This window comes from Microtus oregoni, unplaced genomic scaffold, assembly GCF_018167655.1.
Source record: "Microtus oregoni isolate MIOR12 unplaced genomic scaffold, Mior012 000005F_ref0000423, whole genome shotgun sequence".
Classification (NCBI taxonomy): Eukaryota; Metazoa; Chordata; class Mammalia; order Rodentia; family Cricetidae; genus Microtus; species Microtus oregoni.
Window position 1 is genome coordinate 13,998,766 of NW_024543064.1, and position 18,891 is coordinate 14,017,656.

At 52.5% G+C, this 18,891-nt stretch overlaps 1 protein-coding gene across 2 annotated transcripts in view; it reads right to left on the bottom strand.

Moving 5' to 3' along the window:
- Positions 1-3,132: 3,132 nt before the first annotated feature.
- Positions 3,133-18,891, bottom strand: part of Capzb (capping actin protein of muscle Z-line subunit beta) — a 103,424-nt gene continuing 87,665 nt past the window's right edge. Inside the window, exons 5-10 of one of the 2 annotated variants that reach the window (XM_041652512.1) lie at positions 14,876-15,017; positions 14,456-14,572; positions 7,893-7,958; positions 7,139-7,215; positions 5,965-6,077; positions 3,133-3,945 (exon numbers count right to left, since the gene is read on the bottom strand). In XM_041652512.1, the coding sequence (XP_041508446.1) occupies positions 5,975-6,077; positions 7,139-7,215; positions 7,893-7,958; positions 14,456-14,572; positions 14,876-15,017 (505 nt within the window). In that variant the 3' untranslated portion in view covers positions 3,133-3,945; positions 5,965-5,974. The remainder of the gene's footprint in view (positions 3,946-5,964; positions 6,078-7,138; positions 7,216-7,892; positions 7,959-14,455; positions 14,573-14,875; positions 15,018-18,891) is intronic. The other variant, XM_041652513.1, reaches the window with a different exon arrangement.

An 18,891-nucleotide genomic window follows, 5' to 3' on the forward strand; every position in this document is an offset into this window, starting at 1 on the left:
AAAAATCTTTTTAAAAAAACCATCATGTGGTCGCCATGTGATTAGGGAGGGTAAGGGAGGGCAAGGGTATCCTCAAAAATAACAACAAAAAATCAAGGTCATGGCTTGGGAAAGATCAGGTTCCAGGGGCAACTCTCATAATAAATAGAAACTTATTTTTAAAAATACAGCATAATGGCTCCTATCTTCAAGATGGGGTTAGGTTCCTCATTAGGGCTACACAGGAACACCTGGCCAAAGGTGGAACTCTACCTTCTCTTCTCCTCTCCTCTCCTCTCCCCTCCCCTCCCCTGCTCGCTCTCTCTCTCTCTCTCTCTCTCTCTCTCCCCCCTCCCCCTCCTCCTCCCCCTCTCCCTCTCTCCTGCTGCTCCTGTCCCCAGAGGTTGGTCTCCTCTGTCCCCTTTTTATGTTCTTCCTTCCACACCATATCACACCCAGCTCTTGGGCCGGGAGTTTTTGAGACAGGATCTCCCTACTGAGATCCGGATCTCCCTAAAGCTAGCTAAAGATGAAGATGACCTTGAACTTTTTTTTTTTTTTTTCCGAGACAGGGTTTCTCTGTGGCTTTGGAGCCTGTCCTGGAACTAGCTCTGTAGACCAGGCTGGTCTCGAACTCACAGAGATCCGCCTGCCTCTGCCTCCCAAGTGCTGGGATTAAAGGCGTGCGCCACCATCGCCCGGCGACCTTGAACTTTTAAAACCAAGTGTGAGAATGTTTTACCTGTGATGTGTGAATGTTTTATTGTCATTTATTAATAAAGCAGCTGCTTTGGCCTATGACTGGGCAGAACAGAGCTAGGTGGGGAAAATTAAACAATTCTAGAAGAAAGAAGGCAGAGTCAGGGAGATGCCATGTAGCTGCCGAAGGATTAAGATGCCAGAAACCTTAACCAGTAGGCCACAACCTTGTGGTCATACACAGATTAATAGAAATGAGTTAGTTTAACATATAAGAGTTAGCTAGGAATATGCCTAAGCTATTGGCCAAACAGTGTTGTAATTAATATAGTTTCTGTGTGATTATTCGGGCATGAGCAGCCGGTAAATGAATATGCAGTCTCCACTTACATACATGTATGTGCGGCCACCCTGTGCATGCCTGATACCCACAGAAGCCAGAATATGACTTTGGAACCCCTGGAACTGGGGTTACAGTTCTGAGCCATCATGTGGGTGCTGGGAGTTGAACCTGGGTCCCGTAGAAGAGCAACGAGTGCTTTTAACCACTGAACCACCACTGCAGCCCTGAGGTCCTTGTGCTAACTACTGAGCCCAGGATTTTAGGTGTCCATCACCAAGCCCAGTGTGTGTGGTGCTGGGAATCACCTCAGGGCTTTTTTGCGTGCTGGGAAAGCACTCTTTCCTACACCTCTAGTCCTCCCGTTTCTTCTTTCCAATCTCCATGGGCCCTGCTAGCCATCAAGGCTCTCCCACTGATGGGCATCAAGGAAAGAGCAGAGGGCCAGAGTGAGCCAGGCTGCAAATGCTCTTTGACGTGTCCCATGCTGTCCCTTAGCTAGAGTGGCATCCCCACTGCATAGAGGGAGGTTTGCTGTGCCTGTCCCAAGAGTCCAAGAGTAAGAATAGAGAAAAGTGGGTTCCAGAAATGGGAATGTAGAAATACAAAGTTGTAAGCCTAGGAGAATGAGAGCAGACTGTCAGCCACTTTAGAGTATTAACAGTGGGTTACTTAGCTTTACAACCCATAGCTCTGTCTGCAAGGCTGAAGCAGCCCTCTGCAAACTGAGGGTCAGCTTTTTAGATACACCCCTTGGCCACTCGTGATGAACAACTGATGTGAGCTGAGTTGACCTTTAAATGATGGGATGTACGTGGCTTTTTGGTTGTGCATTGTCCCTTACCCTTCCCTGCTGAGCAAAACTGGCCATATCAGGGGAGCATACAGCTTTGGTAAACACCATCAGAAAGCACCAGAGAGAAACAATGGGCTAAATACAAACACTAGTTTAACTGAAAAACCTGTTAATGGAAGTTGTAAAAAAAAAAAAAAAAAAAAACAGGCAATTTGTATCTGAGTTTTACCTCGAGATTGTAAAAATTCTTTTGTTCATGCCTAGTGCTTGCTTCTTGCTATAAAGGGGGGGGGGGGGGGTCGGAAACCATGGCCATGGCTACAGAGCCCATCTCTGGCTGTGGTCACAGCTATAGCTGAGAAGCTTTGTGTGGCCTATGGAGATTATCCTTTTCTGGAATAAAGTTTGCTTCTGGTTTAGTAGACTCTGGTGGTCTGTCCCCATCTTTGCACGACTCAAGGCCCCAACAGTCCTCACAGCCCATGGAAACGGGTTTTGGGCAAGGCCCACCTTTTCATCATTCTGCTCTGTCCTTACAGCCAAGGCTGGCACGTGCCAGTGGAGTGCTTGCTCGCCCAGCTGCATCTCTACCCAATTCTCTGTTGCTTCTTTTTACATTAATCCTGTTTTCGTGTGTGCACACGCCGGCCAGTTCTTTCGCCACGTGGGTTCCAGAGATGGAGCCCAAGCCCTCAGGCTTGGCAGCAAGCAGCCTTTCCTACCAGGCAGCGTCTCGCTGGCTCACAGCCTCTAATTTCAGTATTTGCTTTGGGACGGTCTCACGGTCTCACTAAGCGAGCCTGAAGTCACTCTGAGGACTAGGCTGGCCTCGGATCTCTGGCAGTCCTCCGGCCACCGACCCCCAGGTGCTGTAATTACAAATGTGTGCCAACGCCCAGTTTTCTTTTTTAGTTGAGACAACATGTGGATGTATATAGTCCAGGCCAGACCAGCCTTGAGCTCACAATCCTCCTGCCTCAGCTTCAACGTTGATAGCACAAGCATGAGTCATGGCACCCAGCCTGCTCTACCACCTCCCATGGAATTCTGTACTCTGCACAGGACCAAATAAGAGAAACCAGGAGTAATGAGTCAGGGACATCACAGAAGATGGGGTGGCAAACATGGTAGCCACAGAAGCCAGGGAAAGGGATGAGCAACCAGCTAGATAAGGAAAGGCGTTAGGAAGCCCTGGGCTCTGCTTCGGTCCCTGAGAAGGTGAAAGTAGACTGAGGTGGACAGATGTGCTGCAGCTGGATGTAGGATGGGAAGAGCTCCAAGACGAGGGAGACAGGTAAGAAAGAACACAAGGCCAGCACTGTGTCCCAGTTTCTTTTTATTTTTTTGTTCTTTTTTTCCTTTTTTTTTTTTTTAAGTATGGAGGCTCAAGTAGAAGATGTAGATTTTTTTGTTTAAGCTTTACAAAAAAAAAACCAAAATAAAACAAAAAAACTCCTTTTGCATTCCATAAAAATCGATAGGAAAGCACCTGGCCGGAAGCGCAGCCGGTCGCCAGCCGCCACCCCACTGTGGTCTCCTTGGGTGGGCACGTCTGCGCAGGACAGTGCCGAGGACGTCTCTCTGTCCTCCATAGCTGTCCACTGTCCCCACCGGCCCCCAACTCCAAGCAACTCCCAAATACACATGGAATCTGATTTCCAGTTCTTCTCTTTCACACACCAGTTAGTTCATAAAATGTTTTTGTTTTACATTTTTTACACCAATGTAACAAAGATGGGAGGAGCAGTGGCTGACAGTATATATGCTTATAAATGGGAGGAAAGGAAGACGGGGCCCAGGTGAACAACAACAAAAAAAAAAACCACACGGTCTCTATGGAAACGTTGTGGGAAGCGGGCCTTGGAGCCAGAGGAGGGTGGTTATCGGGCTTTATTCTTGGGGAGCGATGCGCTGCATGGTCGATGCAAACTGTTACGTGACCCATGGGGAGGGAAAGGAGGAGGGAAAAGGAGCAGAAAACGAGTTTTCTAAGAAAGGAACCTATCGAGTGCATGGCATGTCCGGTTAGCGTGAAGCAGAGGTTTAACACTGCTGCTTTCTCTTCAAGGCCTCCACCAGGTCATTCTTGAGAGCTTCTTGCTTTGATTTGTCTGCAAACGTCTGCACAGACCTACAGGAGAGGAGAGATGACATCAGCCGTGGAACAGAGAGGGAGGCAGCCTGGGGCCACCGTGGGCTGCCAGGCTGTACCATCTACCCTGGAGAGTGGGAAGGGGACCTGCCTGGGGGCCTGCACCACAGCACCTTGCTGGGCATCATGGGCAGAGGTCATCTCTGCCCAGGCTGTGGGTGACCTGGCCACTAGATCCCTAGGCCTCAAGCTGTTGGGCGCTCTCAGGAACCTTGGACCTGCTGCCCAGGCTGAGAGGTGAAGACACTGGGCAGTGAGGGCTTCTACTGCAGCATCTGCTCCACCCCCTCTACCTACAGCCTAGGCTGGCTCCTTACCCGGGAGAAGCAGTGTAGCAGCCCCTCCCTCTGGCCCTGCCCCACCAAGCACACAGGAACCAGCCTCTGCGCCAGTGCTGCTGGCTGCGAACCCAGTCCCTAAGGGGCAGCCCTGGGTCCCGGTGTCACATCCTGGGTTGGCAGGGAGGCACTCTTCATCAGAGCTGGACCTCAACCTCTCTAGTGCTTCTCACACAGACTGAGTTCTCAGAAGCATCTCAGGGTGGAGCTTCTTCTAAGCCTAATTCCCACCCAGGTCAGGACACAAAGCTGGGAGCAGGAGAGAGGTCTCCCGCAGCACCAGTTAATCAAGAGCATACTAAACTATTTGCAGCAACCGTGGGGAGCTCAGAAGCAGTGAAAGAGCAGGGCAGCATGCTTGGCAAGTGACTCGAGTGCACACTGGAAGAGGCCCTGTCAGAAGTCTACCCTCGCGTGCTGAGAATGGCGAAGGCGAGATGGAGTGGGACCTGGAGCGGCAACCCATGAAAACCTGAGAAGAGTCTTCAAGACGGGAAGGACAGGACCCGACCAAAGAAGCCACTGGACGTTAGTATGAGCTGCTGCCACTCAGGTGCCATTCGCTTCCGCTGCGGTGTTTAGGGTCCCAAACTCTCACCAGAGGCCAACACTAGTGTGGCAGCGAGAGGAGCAGTGTGAGGGCTCAGGCAGAGCTTGAGTCAGGGCAGGGAGGAGGACACATCTGGCTGATGGGCCGGGGCTCCCCTCAGAATACCTCTCCCTGGTTTGCCAGGGAATGGCGGTGGTGGCAGCGTCCCTTAAAAGGGCTTTCTTCAGCTGGGACATGGGAGGTCTGGAGATGCCACCAAGGCTAGAACTGATGGCTGTCTTGGACCTGAAGTCAGCACATGGGCCAGACCACAGTGGCAGGGGAGCCCCCATCTTGGAGCTTCACGGTAAATCCCACAGGCCCTTGTCTGGGTTGGGCCTTTGGTGTCCAGCCCCGGGGCCTGCAGCTTCCCAGGAGCCTCGTTTTAAAACCCTCCTCCTTTCCGAGATACTGACTGCGTTTGCACATCTGTATTTGTCCCAGGCCAAGTCATGGTTCTTGGCCATTGTCAACAAGCAGGGCTGTTTTCCTTTCCACCAGCATGGCTGCTGGAGGACAGCTGCAGCTCATTAAGGGAGGCTGTGGGACACGCAGCATGGGTACAGAGTGCCCAGCAGTGGCCAGTCTGGAGGCGTGCTGGCCTGGCTTAGGGAGTGTTCCATCACTCAGAGAGACTCAGAGGGAGACCATGCTTTCTGAGTCAACAGCCCAAGGGGCCCTGAGATGTAGCTTGTGGGATCCTTGGTAGGAGAGCAGGCAGGAGGAACCGGCTGTACTTCTGTCAGATAAGAGGTGTGTGAGCTGGCAGAAGGCAAGACACACAGACCCTGCTCCTTAGCCAGTGGGATGTGTGCACACAGCGTCCTCTGCTGGAAAGGCCATGGTAGTGCCAAAGACTGAGCTTTGTCAGGAGCAAAAGGCCCAAACCTGGCCTTTGCTCAAAGTGCGAAGCACACACACCACACACACGTGTCCACACGATATGGGGCTGAGGCTATGCGTTAATGTGGCTACCCACCAGCTGTGAGTGGACACAGGTTAGTGGCAGGGTCTTGGCAGGTTGGTGAGTCCTGTTTAGTGGGGAAGTCTCACGCCCTTCAGGCAGGGTACCTGGGTCGGCTCAATTATCAGGCTGGATGTAGACCTGGCGCTGGGTCAGCACTTGAGAAAGCTCCCTCTGCAACTGCTTAAACTTGTGGTTGTCAGGGATAGCATCAAGAGATCTACAGAGAGTGTTCGGAGAGGATGAAGCCGTAGCAAGAGAGCAACAGCAACGCAGAACAAGAGGCCAGCAGTCATGGGCAAAGGCAAAGGCAGGAGAAGGCTGCCTCGGCCTGGGGCTGAGTGCGCGTCTCAGCCACAGAGGCCTCGGTCTTGAGAGGTTCACACCTGCCTCCACACAGGCTCAGATTTTCCGTGTTTCCCTGTCATTACTGGGAATGGTGGGGGCTGTCCAGGCAGGAGAATATATACGGTCCATTTGGTGCCACAGCCCCCAAGTGTCAGGACTGATCAGATACTTAGGTCCACTGGGGATAAAGAGGGGCCACTATCTCACTTAACTCAGACTGCTAGACAAGCTCACAAACTTTTTCTGGCCTGCAATATGAAACCTGGGCCAGGGAAGGGCACTGGAAGACTGGGTCCCAAGGGCACAGCAGAAGCCACGAACTCACAGCAGAGCTGAGCTGTAGCACCCTTCCCAGTTATCAGCTCTCCTAACCCTGCTGGCACTCTGCCTCCCACACAGGACAAGGGCCGCTGAGAAAGGTGTGGGAAGGACCCTGTGACTCCAAGGCCAGTGCTCTCTTCTTCACTCCTCCTCAGTCACTGCCCCGTCCCCACTGGGTTCTGCTTCCCACTGTACCACACCAGAGCCAGAGGCCACAGTGCGTCCTGCCTGCTTCTGCAGAACCCAGAGCTTGAGACAGTGCCGGGGACCTCAAAGGGAACGCCATGCCAGGCTGCTCAGCTGTCTTCGGCATCTTGGATCTGTGTGTGGCTGCCAGGCCCCAATGCCAAAAAGGCTGGGTACAGTCTCTAGGGACCAGTGCCAAGCTCTAAGGTGAAGGCACCAAAGGTTGTTGAGGTGACTGAGCCCAGTGTACAGAGCTGGTAGAGGTCACAAAAAGTGCTGGACCAGCTTCTGAGTCTTTCCTATTGAAAGCAATCCCTGACCACATCTTGTGATGAGGAACCGGGAGGCCCAAGACCACAGAGTGCTAAGTAGACAGGATGTAAGCCTCATGTTTGGCCCCAACGCTTCAGAGTTTTGGTACATTACCTCAGCCCATTGACGATATCCTTTGTTTTTCCAAAGTAGATCTCATTCAGTGTACTTCTGATTTTATTTTCCATGTCCTGGGAAGGGAGGTAAGTCAGCAGAGATGGCAAACAGGAACCCCGAGGCCCACATCCACCTGTCACCACCAACCCTGCAGTTCCCTCTGTGGCCACAGGAGGGAGGTAAGAGGCTGCTCTTTCGTGCTGAGAGGCACAGCCAGGCTGCCAGAACCCCACCTATAATTTGTGTTTTGTGTCTTTCTTGTCCTTCAGCATGGAGGAAGCCAACATCTAGGGACTGATGGCCAATTCTGACCACTGCTGGGCGCAGGTCTAAACCACATTATCAGCACACTGCCTGGCCACCAACTCTGTGAACAGTTCTGTGAAACCAGAGAACACGTCTCCAGTCCAAACAACCCCCCTTCCAAAGGAGACGTGGTGACAGGCCAGGCTGTGGCGGCCACATGTGAAGCTGCTCCAAGGGCCCTGGTGTTCCAGGGATCTGTTTCCACCCCAAGTTCAGATCACTGTTCACACCCAGTGATCAGGGGAAACAGGACTTCATACTTCCCGGGCCCAGAGACAGAGCAGGGACACTGGGGTGGGTAGGCTTGGAGCCGAGCTCTGCTTGTATCCAAGTCAGAAGAAAACTCAGAAAACCTGGGCAGGACCAGCTTCAGCAGAGACGGAGGCTGCGGAGAAGCACGCTGGTCTATGCTGTACCAGGACTGGGTGAGCCCGGGGCCACTCACCTCCACCAGGCGCCCAATGTTGGCTATGTGTGGAGAACAGTCACTCACGGTTTCATCTTTCTCCATCTGCAAAGACAGCAACCTTTAGTCAGAAGAAGCTGCAGCTCCAGGCTGCTGCCAACTAACGGCTGCCCCTGCACGTCACAGTCCTCTGCCCCCTTGTGGCTGCCCCTGCATGTCACAACCCTCTGCCCCCTGGTGGCTGCCCCTGCACGTCACAGTCCTCTGCCCCCTGGTGGCTGCCCCTGCATGTCAGTCCTCTGCCCCCTGGTGGCTGCCCCTGCATGTCACAGTCCTCTGCCCCCTGGTGGCTGCCCCTGCATGTCACAACCCTCTGCCCCCTGGTGGCTGCCCCTGCACATCACAGCCCTCTGCCCCTGGTGGCTCTGTGGAGCTTTTCTAGCACAAGTGACTGAAGTTTGTGGTTGCAAACAGCCCAGTCGGCAGACATTCTGAGGCCCTATTATTTCTAGGGCAATGTTTCTTGATGCTGCTCTGAGAACAGACTCCCCACTTAGCTCCTAGGGCTACAGTAGTGAGGGTAAAGGGCCACAAGGGACAGGTCAGCCTGGACCATATCATTCCTGCAAGCACAGGTCCAGGCTGCTACCCAGATGTGAGCGAAGCCTGGTGTGGGACTGGAAGCTTCCCTGTGTCACAACACTGTCAACCTTGACCAGCAGAGCCATGGCAGCCATGGGGACTCCCGGCCTTGCCAGCAAAGACTCTGGGGCCAGCAGAATGCAGTGCCATGCCCACAACCATGTGAGCAGCTGTGGAGGAGCCCCCTTCTTGCCACCCTGCCAAGGCCAGGAGTCATGCAGGGAAATGGTGGGTTCCTGGTTTACAAAGGACAGGGGACAGCAGCCAGCTCTGAGTGCGTGAAGGGAGATGACAGCAGGGAGGTGTGAGCCTCTGCCATTGGATTCTGGTTCTCCCATGGTAAGCTTTACCTCCCTGAGAAGGGAGTAACCGTGTAAAAGAGAGCAGCCTATCTTTTGTCTCACAGGGTGCCAGGAGACTCAAATATTTACGAGCTCAACACTGGGGCTGGAGCAACGGTTCAGTGGTTAGAGCACTGGCTGCTCCCCAGGAGACCTGATTCAATTCCCAGCACCCACACAGTGGTATGTAACTGTGACTCCAGTTCTCTCCTCCTGGATGAGACATGGGCTATTGAGAGAGGTCAAGGGGTGGCAGAACCTAGGACAAGAGAGATAGAAAAGCCAGTGTGTGTGGGCGGGACCCCAGGATGCCAGCAGGGCTGAGCCAGCCTGCAATCTGGCAGAGTGAAGTGACCTCTCACTCTCTATGGCAAAAGAGGGAGCACACAGCTGATGGCAGAGATGGGTAAAAGTGGGGAGCACACAGCTGATGGCAGAGGTGGGTAAAAGTGGGGAGCACACAGCTGATGGCAGAGGTGGGTAAAAGTGGGGAGCACACAGCTGATGGCAGAGGTGGGTCTCGTAGGTCTCCACAACAGGCATATGCTCACTCTACAGTCAGCTCCAGACTACCAAGGAGAAAGAAAGGGGTAGCCATTTGGTAGAGTGTTGCAAGGCAAGAGTCCAGTCTGAGGTAATAATCTGGACCCAAGGACCTTCCAGAACAGAGGTCTGGTCCTAGCAAGGGGTTTCCCAAAAATAGTGGTGATGAGGAGCTGCTAATCATGGGTGCCTTGATCCCTGACTGTAGGCCCTGAAATTTCCTGGGCACTCTTTGGCAAGGGGTTCCAGGGAGTCTTGCTGCTTAGACAGAACTGTCTCTGAAGTAGTGAGAATGCTCGTGATGGCAGTGACGGCCATGGGCCCACTCCAGGTGTGGTCAACACTTCACGATACCAGAGGAACATCATCTCCCCTAAGCAAAAGCCTGCTTAGGACAACTGGTTAGTGTGCGTGTTGGACGGAGCTGGGGAGACACCCAAAGGGCAGGGCCTGCCCCCTATTTCTAAAAGGAGTGTTTAGAAACCAACATCCCACATAGAAATGGCTGCTGTGTCCAGCCTCAGGACTGCTCGGAGCTGCTCTGTGGGTGTTTCTGATCCAGCCAACTGCACCACCCTCCCAGTCTTGCTCAGCCCCTGCTCTATGCGGAGGGAGATTCTTGCCTCCATCCTGCCAGAGTAAGAGGTGAGGGTTTTGTGGTCTCTGATGGGCCATCTCAGTGAGTGCTGGCAGCCCCGGGTGAGCACAGCACCGGGTGAAGGGCGCTTTCTGCTAGACAAGAGAGCAAATCAATGCCTTGTCTCCTTTTTTTTTTTTTTTACTTCAGAATCAAGAGCCACCTTCCAGCAGAGAAAGGCTGAAACCACCAGACCCTCAAAGGAATAGTGTATATGTGTGTGTGTTGGGGGGGGGGGCAGAAGTACTCCCCAGCAGCACACAGGGGGCCTCTAAACTCAAGATCCTGGCACATGCAGGCAGTTTCCATAGCCCCCTTGCCCGCCCCCACTGCCTCCCTCCTCTCCACACCTGGCTGGGGTCAGCTTGCTGGCAACGCTGACCCACCAGGAACAGAACTATTTTTGTAATGCATATATTATTACACCCTCATAAAAGAAGCTGCCAGAAGGAAAACATTTTTATGTTCTGTGGCAGCACAGATGTTCCACAAGGTGGTTCCAACCGAGTCTGGAGTCAGGGCCTAGCTTGCCTGTCCCCAGTGAGACCCTTTCCCCCTCTCTGCAGCTAAGATGGGGAAGATACAAGTGTGCTTGGATCTGGTGGTTGCGGTCCTCAAACGGGGTGGGTGGTGTTTCCCACTGGCACAGAGTATCTTTTCTAGTTTGTTCAAGCCAACAGGAGGGCCCATTCAGCAGCACAGTGTCTGCCTGAGCCTCCACGCCCTTGCTGTTACTGCACGCTAAGGGATGACCATACATACACGCAATGCCACGGTATGCCTAGCAGCACACACTGTTCGTTAATGAAGTCCCATGCCCAGGGCCCCATGGCTTGTGCCCAGCTAGGATCAAACCTGCCACCCAGCTGGAGAGGAGGGGAGGACTGTACGACTTTTGAGTTGACAGCTGCTCTTCTGGAAGATACAATGGGAACTGCAGAATTAGCTACTCCTTCCTGGGTGGAAACCAAGGGTCAGAGTAGCACAGGCTTTCAATAGACACCATCAAGCCCACAGCTGATAAAAAGTGAAAGGATCTGTGTGGTCATACTGTGAGGTGACAGAGCTGGAGCCTCGACCAAGTTATGGAGGATTCTGAAAGCATCTTTCTTTGAGGTGACCTCTCTGGTGGGTGGATTTTGTATAATGCTTACCAAAAGAGCAAGGAAAATCCACAACCCGAGATTCAGAAGTTATGAGATGGGTCTCTTCCAACCTCAATGGCCTCGTGGAAACCCAGCACCCTGGCCCCTCGTCTCTTCCCCTGCCTTCCACAGCCAGACCAGGCTCTCCTGGTATACTGTGTCCCAGGTCATTTGAAAAACACTCAACTGCTTCTAGACTTTGCACCACTCAAATGGCACATCCAGGCCACTTACAGTCTAGAGCCCACTGTTGGGAGCTGTTCCCAAGGCAGACTGGCTCTAAAGGTCTGTGCTACCCTTCGTTCCCTCCAACACCCACAGGGAAAGGCCATGGGCCAGGGTCCACAAGAGAGGCTGCTGGCAGCTAGCTTCTTACTGGAGCCTGTGGCTCATGAGGAGGGAGGTTTGCCTGCAAACGCCCAATCTCCCCACTCAACACAACATTCCACCTTCCTGTCTAAATATTTAGAATCTGAAAAGAAAATGAGGCGAACATCTGCAGAGCCCTGCCCCGGATGGAAGTCCTTGGATCTCTTTCCGGAGATTTGTGGTCCGCCTCATTCCCACATCTCTGCTGTCACACAGAAAAGTGACCTCTCCGAGCAGCTTCCCTTTCCGATCTAGGGCTTGGCAAGCAGTACTTTGTCACTTGTTCCCTGGCTTTCCAGCTGGGGCCTCGGTGGCAGCCTGCCAAGGGGCACCTCTGCCACCGCTCTCACATGGGGCGTCTGCCCTGGCAGGAGGACGCAATGATGCTGTAGTGAGGTCCAGAAAGGCCGTGCCCACAGCCCCACAGATGCAGGGTTTGCCGAAAGCCTCTCTCCCATCTAACTGATGTTCCCAAGAGACAGCTCTGAAGGGAGGCAACAAAAGGACACAGTGAAGGATGAGGCAAAGCTCCCAGCAGGGTATCCTGAAAAGCTAAGACAAGCAGCTGGGGCCATTTATCACAGTGACAGGTGCCACCAAGAGGGGTTCTCAACTCCCTCCATGTATCCCCAGAAGCTATAAGGAAAAGAGGACAAGAAGCAAACCTGAACTACTGCCGGGAGGGGACCCCCGAGGAAATAGCCCCTGGCTTTCCTGTACATGGGGCCTGGGAAACTTGGGACCTTGGGAAGTGCCTGGGGTCAGGCTGCTGGGGAAGAGCCACACTGGCGAAATGGGGACTTGCTCCTCCCTGATGAGGAGTCTCCTGACAGCTGGACAGCATGGCATGCAAGGTCAGAGGCTGGCACCAGAGGCCTGATGTGACAGCTCCTCCAACCAAGGGCCCCCCTTCCTGACATGCGGAGTGGGTGTAAGAGTGACCAAAACTGCGCAGTCAACTTGTGTGTAGGGGGACTACCCTCTTTCCCTGTCACTCACAAATGGAGGTCATCCGAGCCCTGACTCAAAGTGTGTGGAAGGAAGGGTATTGTGCTAGACATATGTGGGCTTAAATCCAGGCTTTGCCACTTTTGTTCTAGTCAATTATTTAATAGCATGGGCCTCAGTTTCCTCACCTGTTAAGTGGGAATGGCAACTGGCTAGAATGTAGTTCAAGGGGATGGTTAGGCTACAGACACTTTCCCAGGGTGTATCTGGGACTCACAGCTGAGCCCTCAGCACCCCCCTCCCCCCGGCCTGCTGTGCTTTGCTCCCGTGCACTGGTCAACCCCCATGGCTCAGTTTCCTCGCTCTGTAAGTTACTTGTACTGGAGCAGAGCCTCGGCTTTGACGCCTGTTGAATGAGTTATGGCTCTGGCCCTCAGGATGATGACAGAAGCGTGGATTTCCTCAGTAAAGTCCCAAGAGCACAAGGCAGCAGAGGCGATGCGGACAAGGTGTGCCGAGAACAGCCACTCACCAGGCCGAGTTTGGCTTGGCAGAGCTACTGAGTACGGCAGGGCCAGATGCTGGCCACGGTGGACGGCCCTGATTTAAACTATCAGGAAGACGGAGGATTAAATATTTGTGCAGGTCACTGTACACCAGGTGTAATTATAGACAGTTTCCAGCAGCAAGGAAGGCAGGAAGCAGCCTCCGGATGGACTTAGGAGCTCCCGCCCATCCACTGGGTGGCAGGGAGAAGGAGAGGGAAGGCTGCAGTGGCCCTGGCTGCTGAAGGACTTGGCTGGCCCGCCTATGTCAAGGGGCCATGTCCACAGAGCAGGATGGGCTCTGCCCTGTGTACTAATGCCTGGTTCTGTGCTGGGCCTGGGATGGTCTGTCTTGAGGATGTAGGCTCCCTACAGTTGCTAACCCTTGACAAAGCAGAGGCGGGGAGGGTTTTCCATGGGAGACTCTAAGGCTCCCATAGTTGCAAGATGTGCAGGCTGGTACTGGCTATCCTGCTTTGCACTGTTGTTTTTCAAATGCATGTAGATGCCCTTGCAGATTGCAGAATGCAGACCTACATAAGAGTTCCTAATCTAAACTCTCCTGCAAAGGTTTCTCTTAAGAGCTATCAAACATAGAATTATCTTGCGTGGTTTTGGTCCTGTGAAGTGAGTCTTCTAGGCAAGAAGTACTGGAGAGTACCGAGCCTCGTCCCGGCCCCCAGAGTAATAATCTTGTGGAGCGGAGGCTCTTCAGAAGCCAGACACTCAGGAACAGGACTTTGTGAGCGCTTCTGCTCCTGAGGCCCCGTGCTGTGCTTAGTCTGCTCTCCTGTGCTCCCTGTGCACGAAGCTTCCTGCCAAAAAGACCTCTCATAAGATAGATGCGCAGGTGTGTAAAGGGTCTGGAAGGTGTCAAGGTTATAAACATGAAACTCTGGATGGAGTGCTGAGGGTCTGAAACCTGCTTAGGTGCCTCTAGTAGTTCCTGATGTAGCTGCTAAGACAGGCTTATGCCAGGAAGGCCAAGCTCTATGTTCTGCTCACAGCCCAAAGAGACATCCTGGAATGTGGCTGCTAGCAGGACAGGGGAGCAATAGACAGGTAGAACTTGGCAAATCTGCGTACAGAGCTGAAGAGTTCCCCACCCAGAATCCTCCACATCCAACACGTGGGAATCAGACTAGGCTGGGGAACAGGCAGCTAGGACTGAACTGTAAGAAGCAGCTCACGTGGAGTCCAGTCTGACTGCTGGCAAACCCAGCAAAACGTGAGCATAGATGACGGCAAGCCCTGGTGGACGACAAGCAGCAATCACTCAGTCCTACTACACCAAGCAGCTGGCTGGGAGGCAGCTGGTGTGTAGCCACACGCATCTCAGAGGACAGTAAGGCAAGAACTAGAAGTCCCCCTTAGCTGGCCATATGCTCTAGCACCAGAGGGCACTGGCAAGAGGCCGGAACACAAGTTCTACCTGTCTGGTCAGGCTGCCTCCAAGGTTCATGGTGCCTGAGCCGGATTTGTTGGTTTGCAGCCATAGCATCACCGTGGAGGTCAACTTGTAATGGGCGGTACGGCCACTGGACTTCTCCTGGGGGAGAAGATGGAGAGCAAGCATAGCCTGGGTGAACCGGGGCTGAGGAGAAAGCCATGCCCCACCCCCATGCCAAGGCCACTCCTCCCTTATAAAATCCCCATGGTTTTGTAGGGCAGACCTGCAATCATGCCTTAAGCACTCTGGGGAGTCTCAGCATCGGTAAGAACTATTCCCCTGACTTATCTTCATCCAAATGGCTCTGGGCATTTTTTGGAATTAGTGGGGTCGCACAGCCTAGCATCTTCCTGTGGAAGCATCTGGAGATCAGGGCTGCCACTGGGGGGGGGGGGGCAGTACCTGTACTTCCACCACATGGATGGAATCCCAGCAGCCTTTGATCTTCTTTGACCCGTCTCCAGCCTTCTTTATGAGGATCACTCCAGCGAAGCCGTGATCCAGATCCCAGAGGTAGACAGATGAGACGCCACCTTCAAAGTACCTGCAAGCGACAATGCCCATTGACGGCTGTCAGTAATGGTGAGCTTAGATGATGCCCGGGACACCTGTCTAGGATTAAGAACCTTCCTCGCACAGTGCCAGGGTTGACCTTTGGACATGCCCTGGCCATCCTATGGCTGCAGAGGCAGAAAAGCAAGGCCTTAGATGCCAGGAAGATGGAAGATCAGTCTCTGAGTTTGAGCTTGGTGCTTCTGGCAAGCTTACTGAACTTCCCTGGGTGTCATCTTCCTCCCCAGTACAAGATCCAGTACAGTGTGTGCCCCTCACAGTAGACTTGGCCATCACTGGAAAACACAGCTTTTGCAATCAACTGTCACCTCGTGGAGCATCTGTCTTTCATGAAGGCTGACAAGCCTGCCCCACATCCCCACATCTACCAGCAATCAATCATGCTATTTTCCCAGAGTGACTTGTTACAGAAGCCGACAGAAATGAGGGTCACATGTGGGACCCCTTCCTCCTCAGGTCCACAGATTAGATGAAACCGAGGAGGGGAAGAACGAACCGGCCATTATACTAGGGTCCCAAGTCTAAGGGTGGGTGACACATGGACGGCCAGCTGTTGTGAACTCACACTCTGCCAATAACCAGCCAACGCAACACAAGGTAATCACATCTTGTGGCCAGTATACTTTCCTCATCACAAGGGCCAATGCTTCTCTAACCTCAGGGGTCGGGGGGCTGGCACCATGGTGCATGGTGACCCTCAGGCAGACATGGGCTGGTGCCAGCAGTCCTTTGATTGGCTCTGCCTATGACTCACGCAGTCAGGGACATTACGCTAAGGAGGGTATTAGAGGCCTACTGTGCAAATCTGGGAGGCAGGAACAATGCCAGGACATTAAAGGGGGAGAAAAGTCAGTGGACACCCGACAAATGACTATCTGGGGTGGGAGGGTGGTTTCAGGCTCTCACTACCAGGCCCAGGCCAGCCTGTCCTTGAACTCACACTCCTGCCTTGGTCCCCTCAGTACTAGGGCTACTGGTGTGAAAATTATTGCTTTTGATAGTAAAATGAAATAGATCCAAAGTTAACAAGTGTGCTTTAGGTCACAATAAAGTTGTTGTATATTTAAAAAAGAAGCTATATATGTTAGAGAATGAGGAGGAGAAAACACAGGAATTCTTTGGGGAATCAGCTCCATACCTAAAGCCCCTGCTTAGGATCTGGTTAAAAGATGAAAAGGCCACGTGCACCAAACATGCACCGACTTTCTCGCCTTCTGATTCTCTAAGGACAGTGCAACTGTTGTTAACTCAGCACTGGAGTTTTCACGCTCTCAGGAATCTCGGTGGTATGGGCGCACATGTCTGAGGTATGGGTGCATATGCCTGGCATCCCAGCACTTGAGAAGTCAAGGCAAGATAAGCAGCAGTTTGAGTCCAGGCTATACATTGATTTCCAGGTCAGCCAGAGCTACAGAGCAAGGCTCTGTCCCACAGCAACAAAGGGTATCAGAAGCAATCTAAAATGACTCAGAATACATGGGAGTAGGTCCTGTGTAATTACTCTGTCATTTTATATAAAGGCCTTGGGCATTCAAGGACTGACATCACTAGGCACTGAGGGTGGGCCAGCTACATTGTTTCTACAATCCCACCTCTACTCCCCATCCCTGAGACAGGGTTTCTCTGTAGATCAGGCTGGCCTCAAATTCACAGAGATCTGTCTGCCTCTGCCACCCATGTGCTGCCCAGTCTATTTCTGCAATTTGACCTTGACTATAAAACTATTTCAAACCAACAATACCCCCCAATAAGATACATACCAGAGTAACTGAGGAGATGAAGCCAGAGTTCCCTTCCTGTGAAAGACACCAATCTTCCCCCACATCCACATAGTATAGGCGTTATGGCTGGTCTACCTTTCACTCCTAACCCCCTGACAAGGTTCCATTCTGTTCCTGTATCTTTGCCCCCATCCCCCTTCCCAACACACACACACACACACACACACACACACACACACACACACACACACAGTGCCTCTACTGTGAAGGAGATCAAACTGAATTTCTGGTCCTGTCTCCCACCAGATGGAGTGGGACATAGCAGGCCTTCCCAGTAAACATCTGTATTGGTCAGTTATGTGTCCAAGCGCTGGGCAGAGCACGTGCCGCTCACGGGCACAGATGGGCACCTGTGAGACCAGTGCTCAAACGGCTAACATGGGGCTCTTGGATTCCACTCTAAGGTGCTTATTCTTTCTCTTGTTCAGAAACTCTCTACAAATGCCCCTCTGTCCCTGAACATGAGGGAAACAAAGTACTGTGCTTTGAGGCACAAACCAAGCCAATCTGGAATGTTCTGGAATGTGCAAAGATTAGCTGGTCACCTCTGGGCCAACCCTGCTGGATGAGGCTTCGTGGTAGCAAGATTTTCTGACTGTTCTCATGTTCTGCGGCCTCAGCTGCAAGCCAAGGAAGGAGGTGCAGGCCAGAGCAAAAGCAAAAAGCGTCTCTAAAGACCGAGGCTGCTCTTATGCTAGGGCTGTGGGAGGCTTCCTTTCTGCTCTGCCCACTTGGCCCCGGAGAGCACAGGCCCATACTTCACCCACCCATAGCTCGGAAAGCCGCACTCCCGCGGCAGGGCTGCTCCTGTTAGGGGCTACTCTTCCGGGTGTTGGCTCGGCTGCCTTGGCAGCTATCACCAGAAGCATTGGTGTCTTGAAAGCTTTTTTTCAACACTAGCCAGTGACCAGTTCAATAGCACCAGATGACCTAAGGTGAATCCCCTAGGACCTACCCTTTGTGCTCTCTGTTCTGACAGAAAACAAGAGCATTTACAAGGTGGGAGGGGCTACCCCAGCCCCAGCACTCCAGCCTGAAGCTTGGGTCTGCTCTGGCAGTTTCTCTCAGGTATTCTCAGCTTCCCCTAAGGGCCACACAGGCAGGGTCTAGAGTTTCAAAATTCTGAAACCGAAGGACACACACAAAAAACTGTAAGCCCAAGGGTGACCTCTTTGTGTGCTTCCCCTCCCTGTATTAAAAACTTTTTCAAGATCACAAAAAAGGAAATTTAAAAATTAGCCCATAATACCATAAATTGGCATTTCCCACAAATCCGAGTTTTCCAAAGCTCCTTCCAGTCTTCACCGAGATGTTGCATTTCTGTGTAGCTGTGAGGGATGGTGCCAGGCCGAGCGTGGCATTTTTCACCAGGTAGTTCATATCCCAGCCCTTTTCCATGGTGGTTAGTGCCCCATCGGCAGAATCTTCACAGGCCATCTGACTTTCCATACGGCTCTGTGGCTGCACTGAGCAGAGGCCCCACTGCCAGCTCTCCCTGAGAACTAGGGTATTCTCTGTGGGGGCAGGGAGGATGTGCTGAGACTCTGCTCCTTAGACAGGGCCCTAACACCACAACAACTCAAGAATGGACTTGATTCCAGACACTAAGAGGGACCTCTGTGGACTCACAGTGGCTGCAAGTCTCAACATGAATGTCCAATACAAAGGGACTGAAGCTTAGGTGATCAGAAGGGCCATTCTGGAATCATTCAGAAGCCACAACTTTGTTGGTGAGCACTGTCATTACTACCCTTGGACTGTCGGGTAGGACGTGGCTGTGGGGCGCACAAATAGTTGCACCCCCATTATATGGTTTATGGTTTTACTCTGCGCGTGAAGCATTAATTAAAGAAGATCTCAACAAGGCTTTGAAAATTTATTCTTACCTACTGTACTTTGATCACAGTGACATGAAACAAGGAAAAAATAATTTTATGTGGTTCACATTTATGAGCTTTTACATAAAGGCTTTTGTGGGTATTTTAAGAATGTGCTAAAATGTTGTCTGAAACCACATGAAGCCACAGGAGGCGTTGCCCGCCAGAACTAACAGCACACACATGG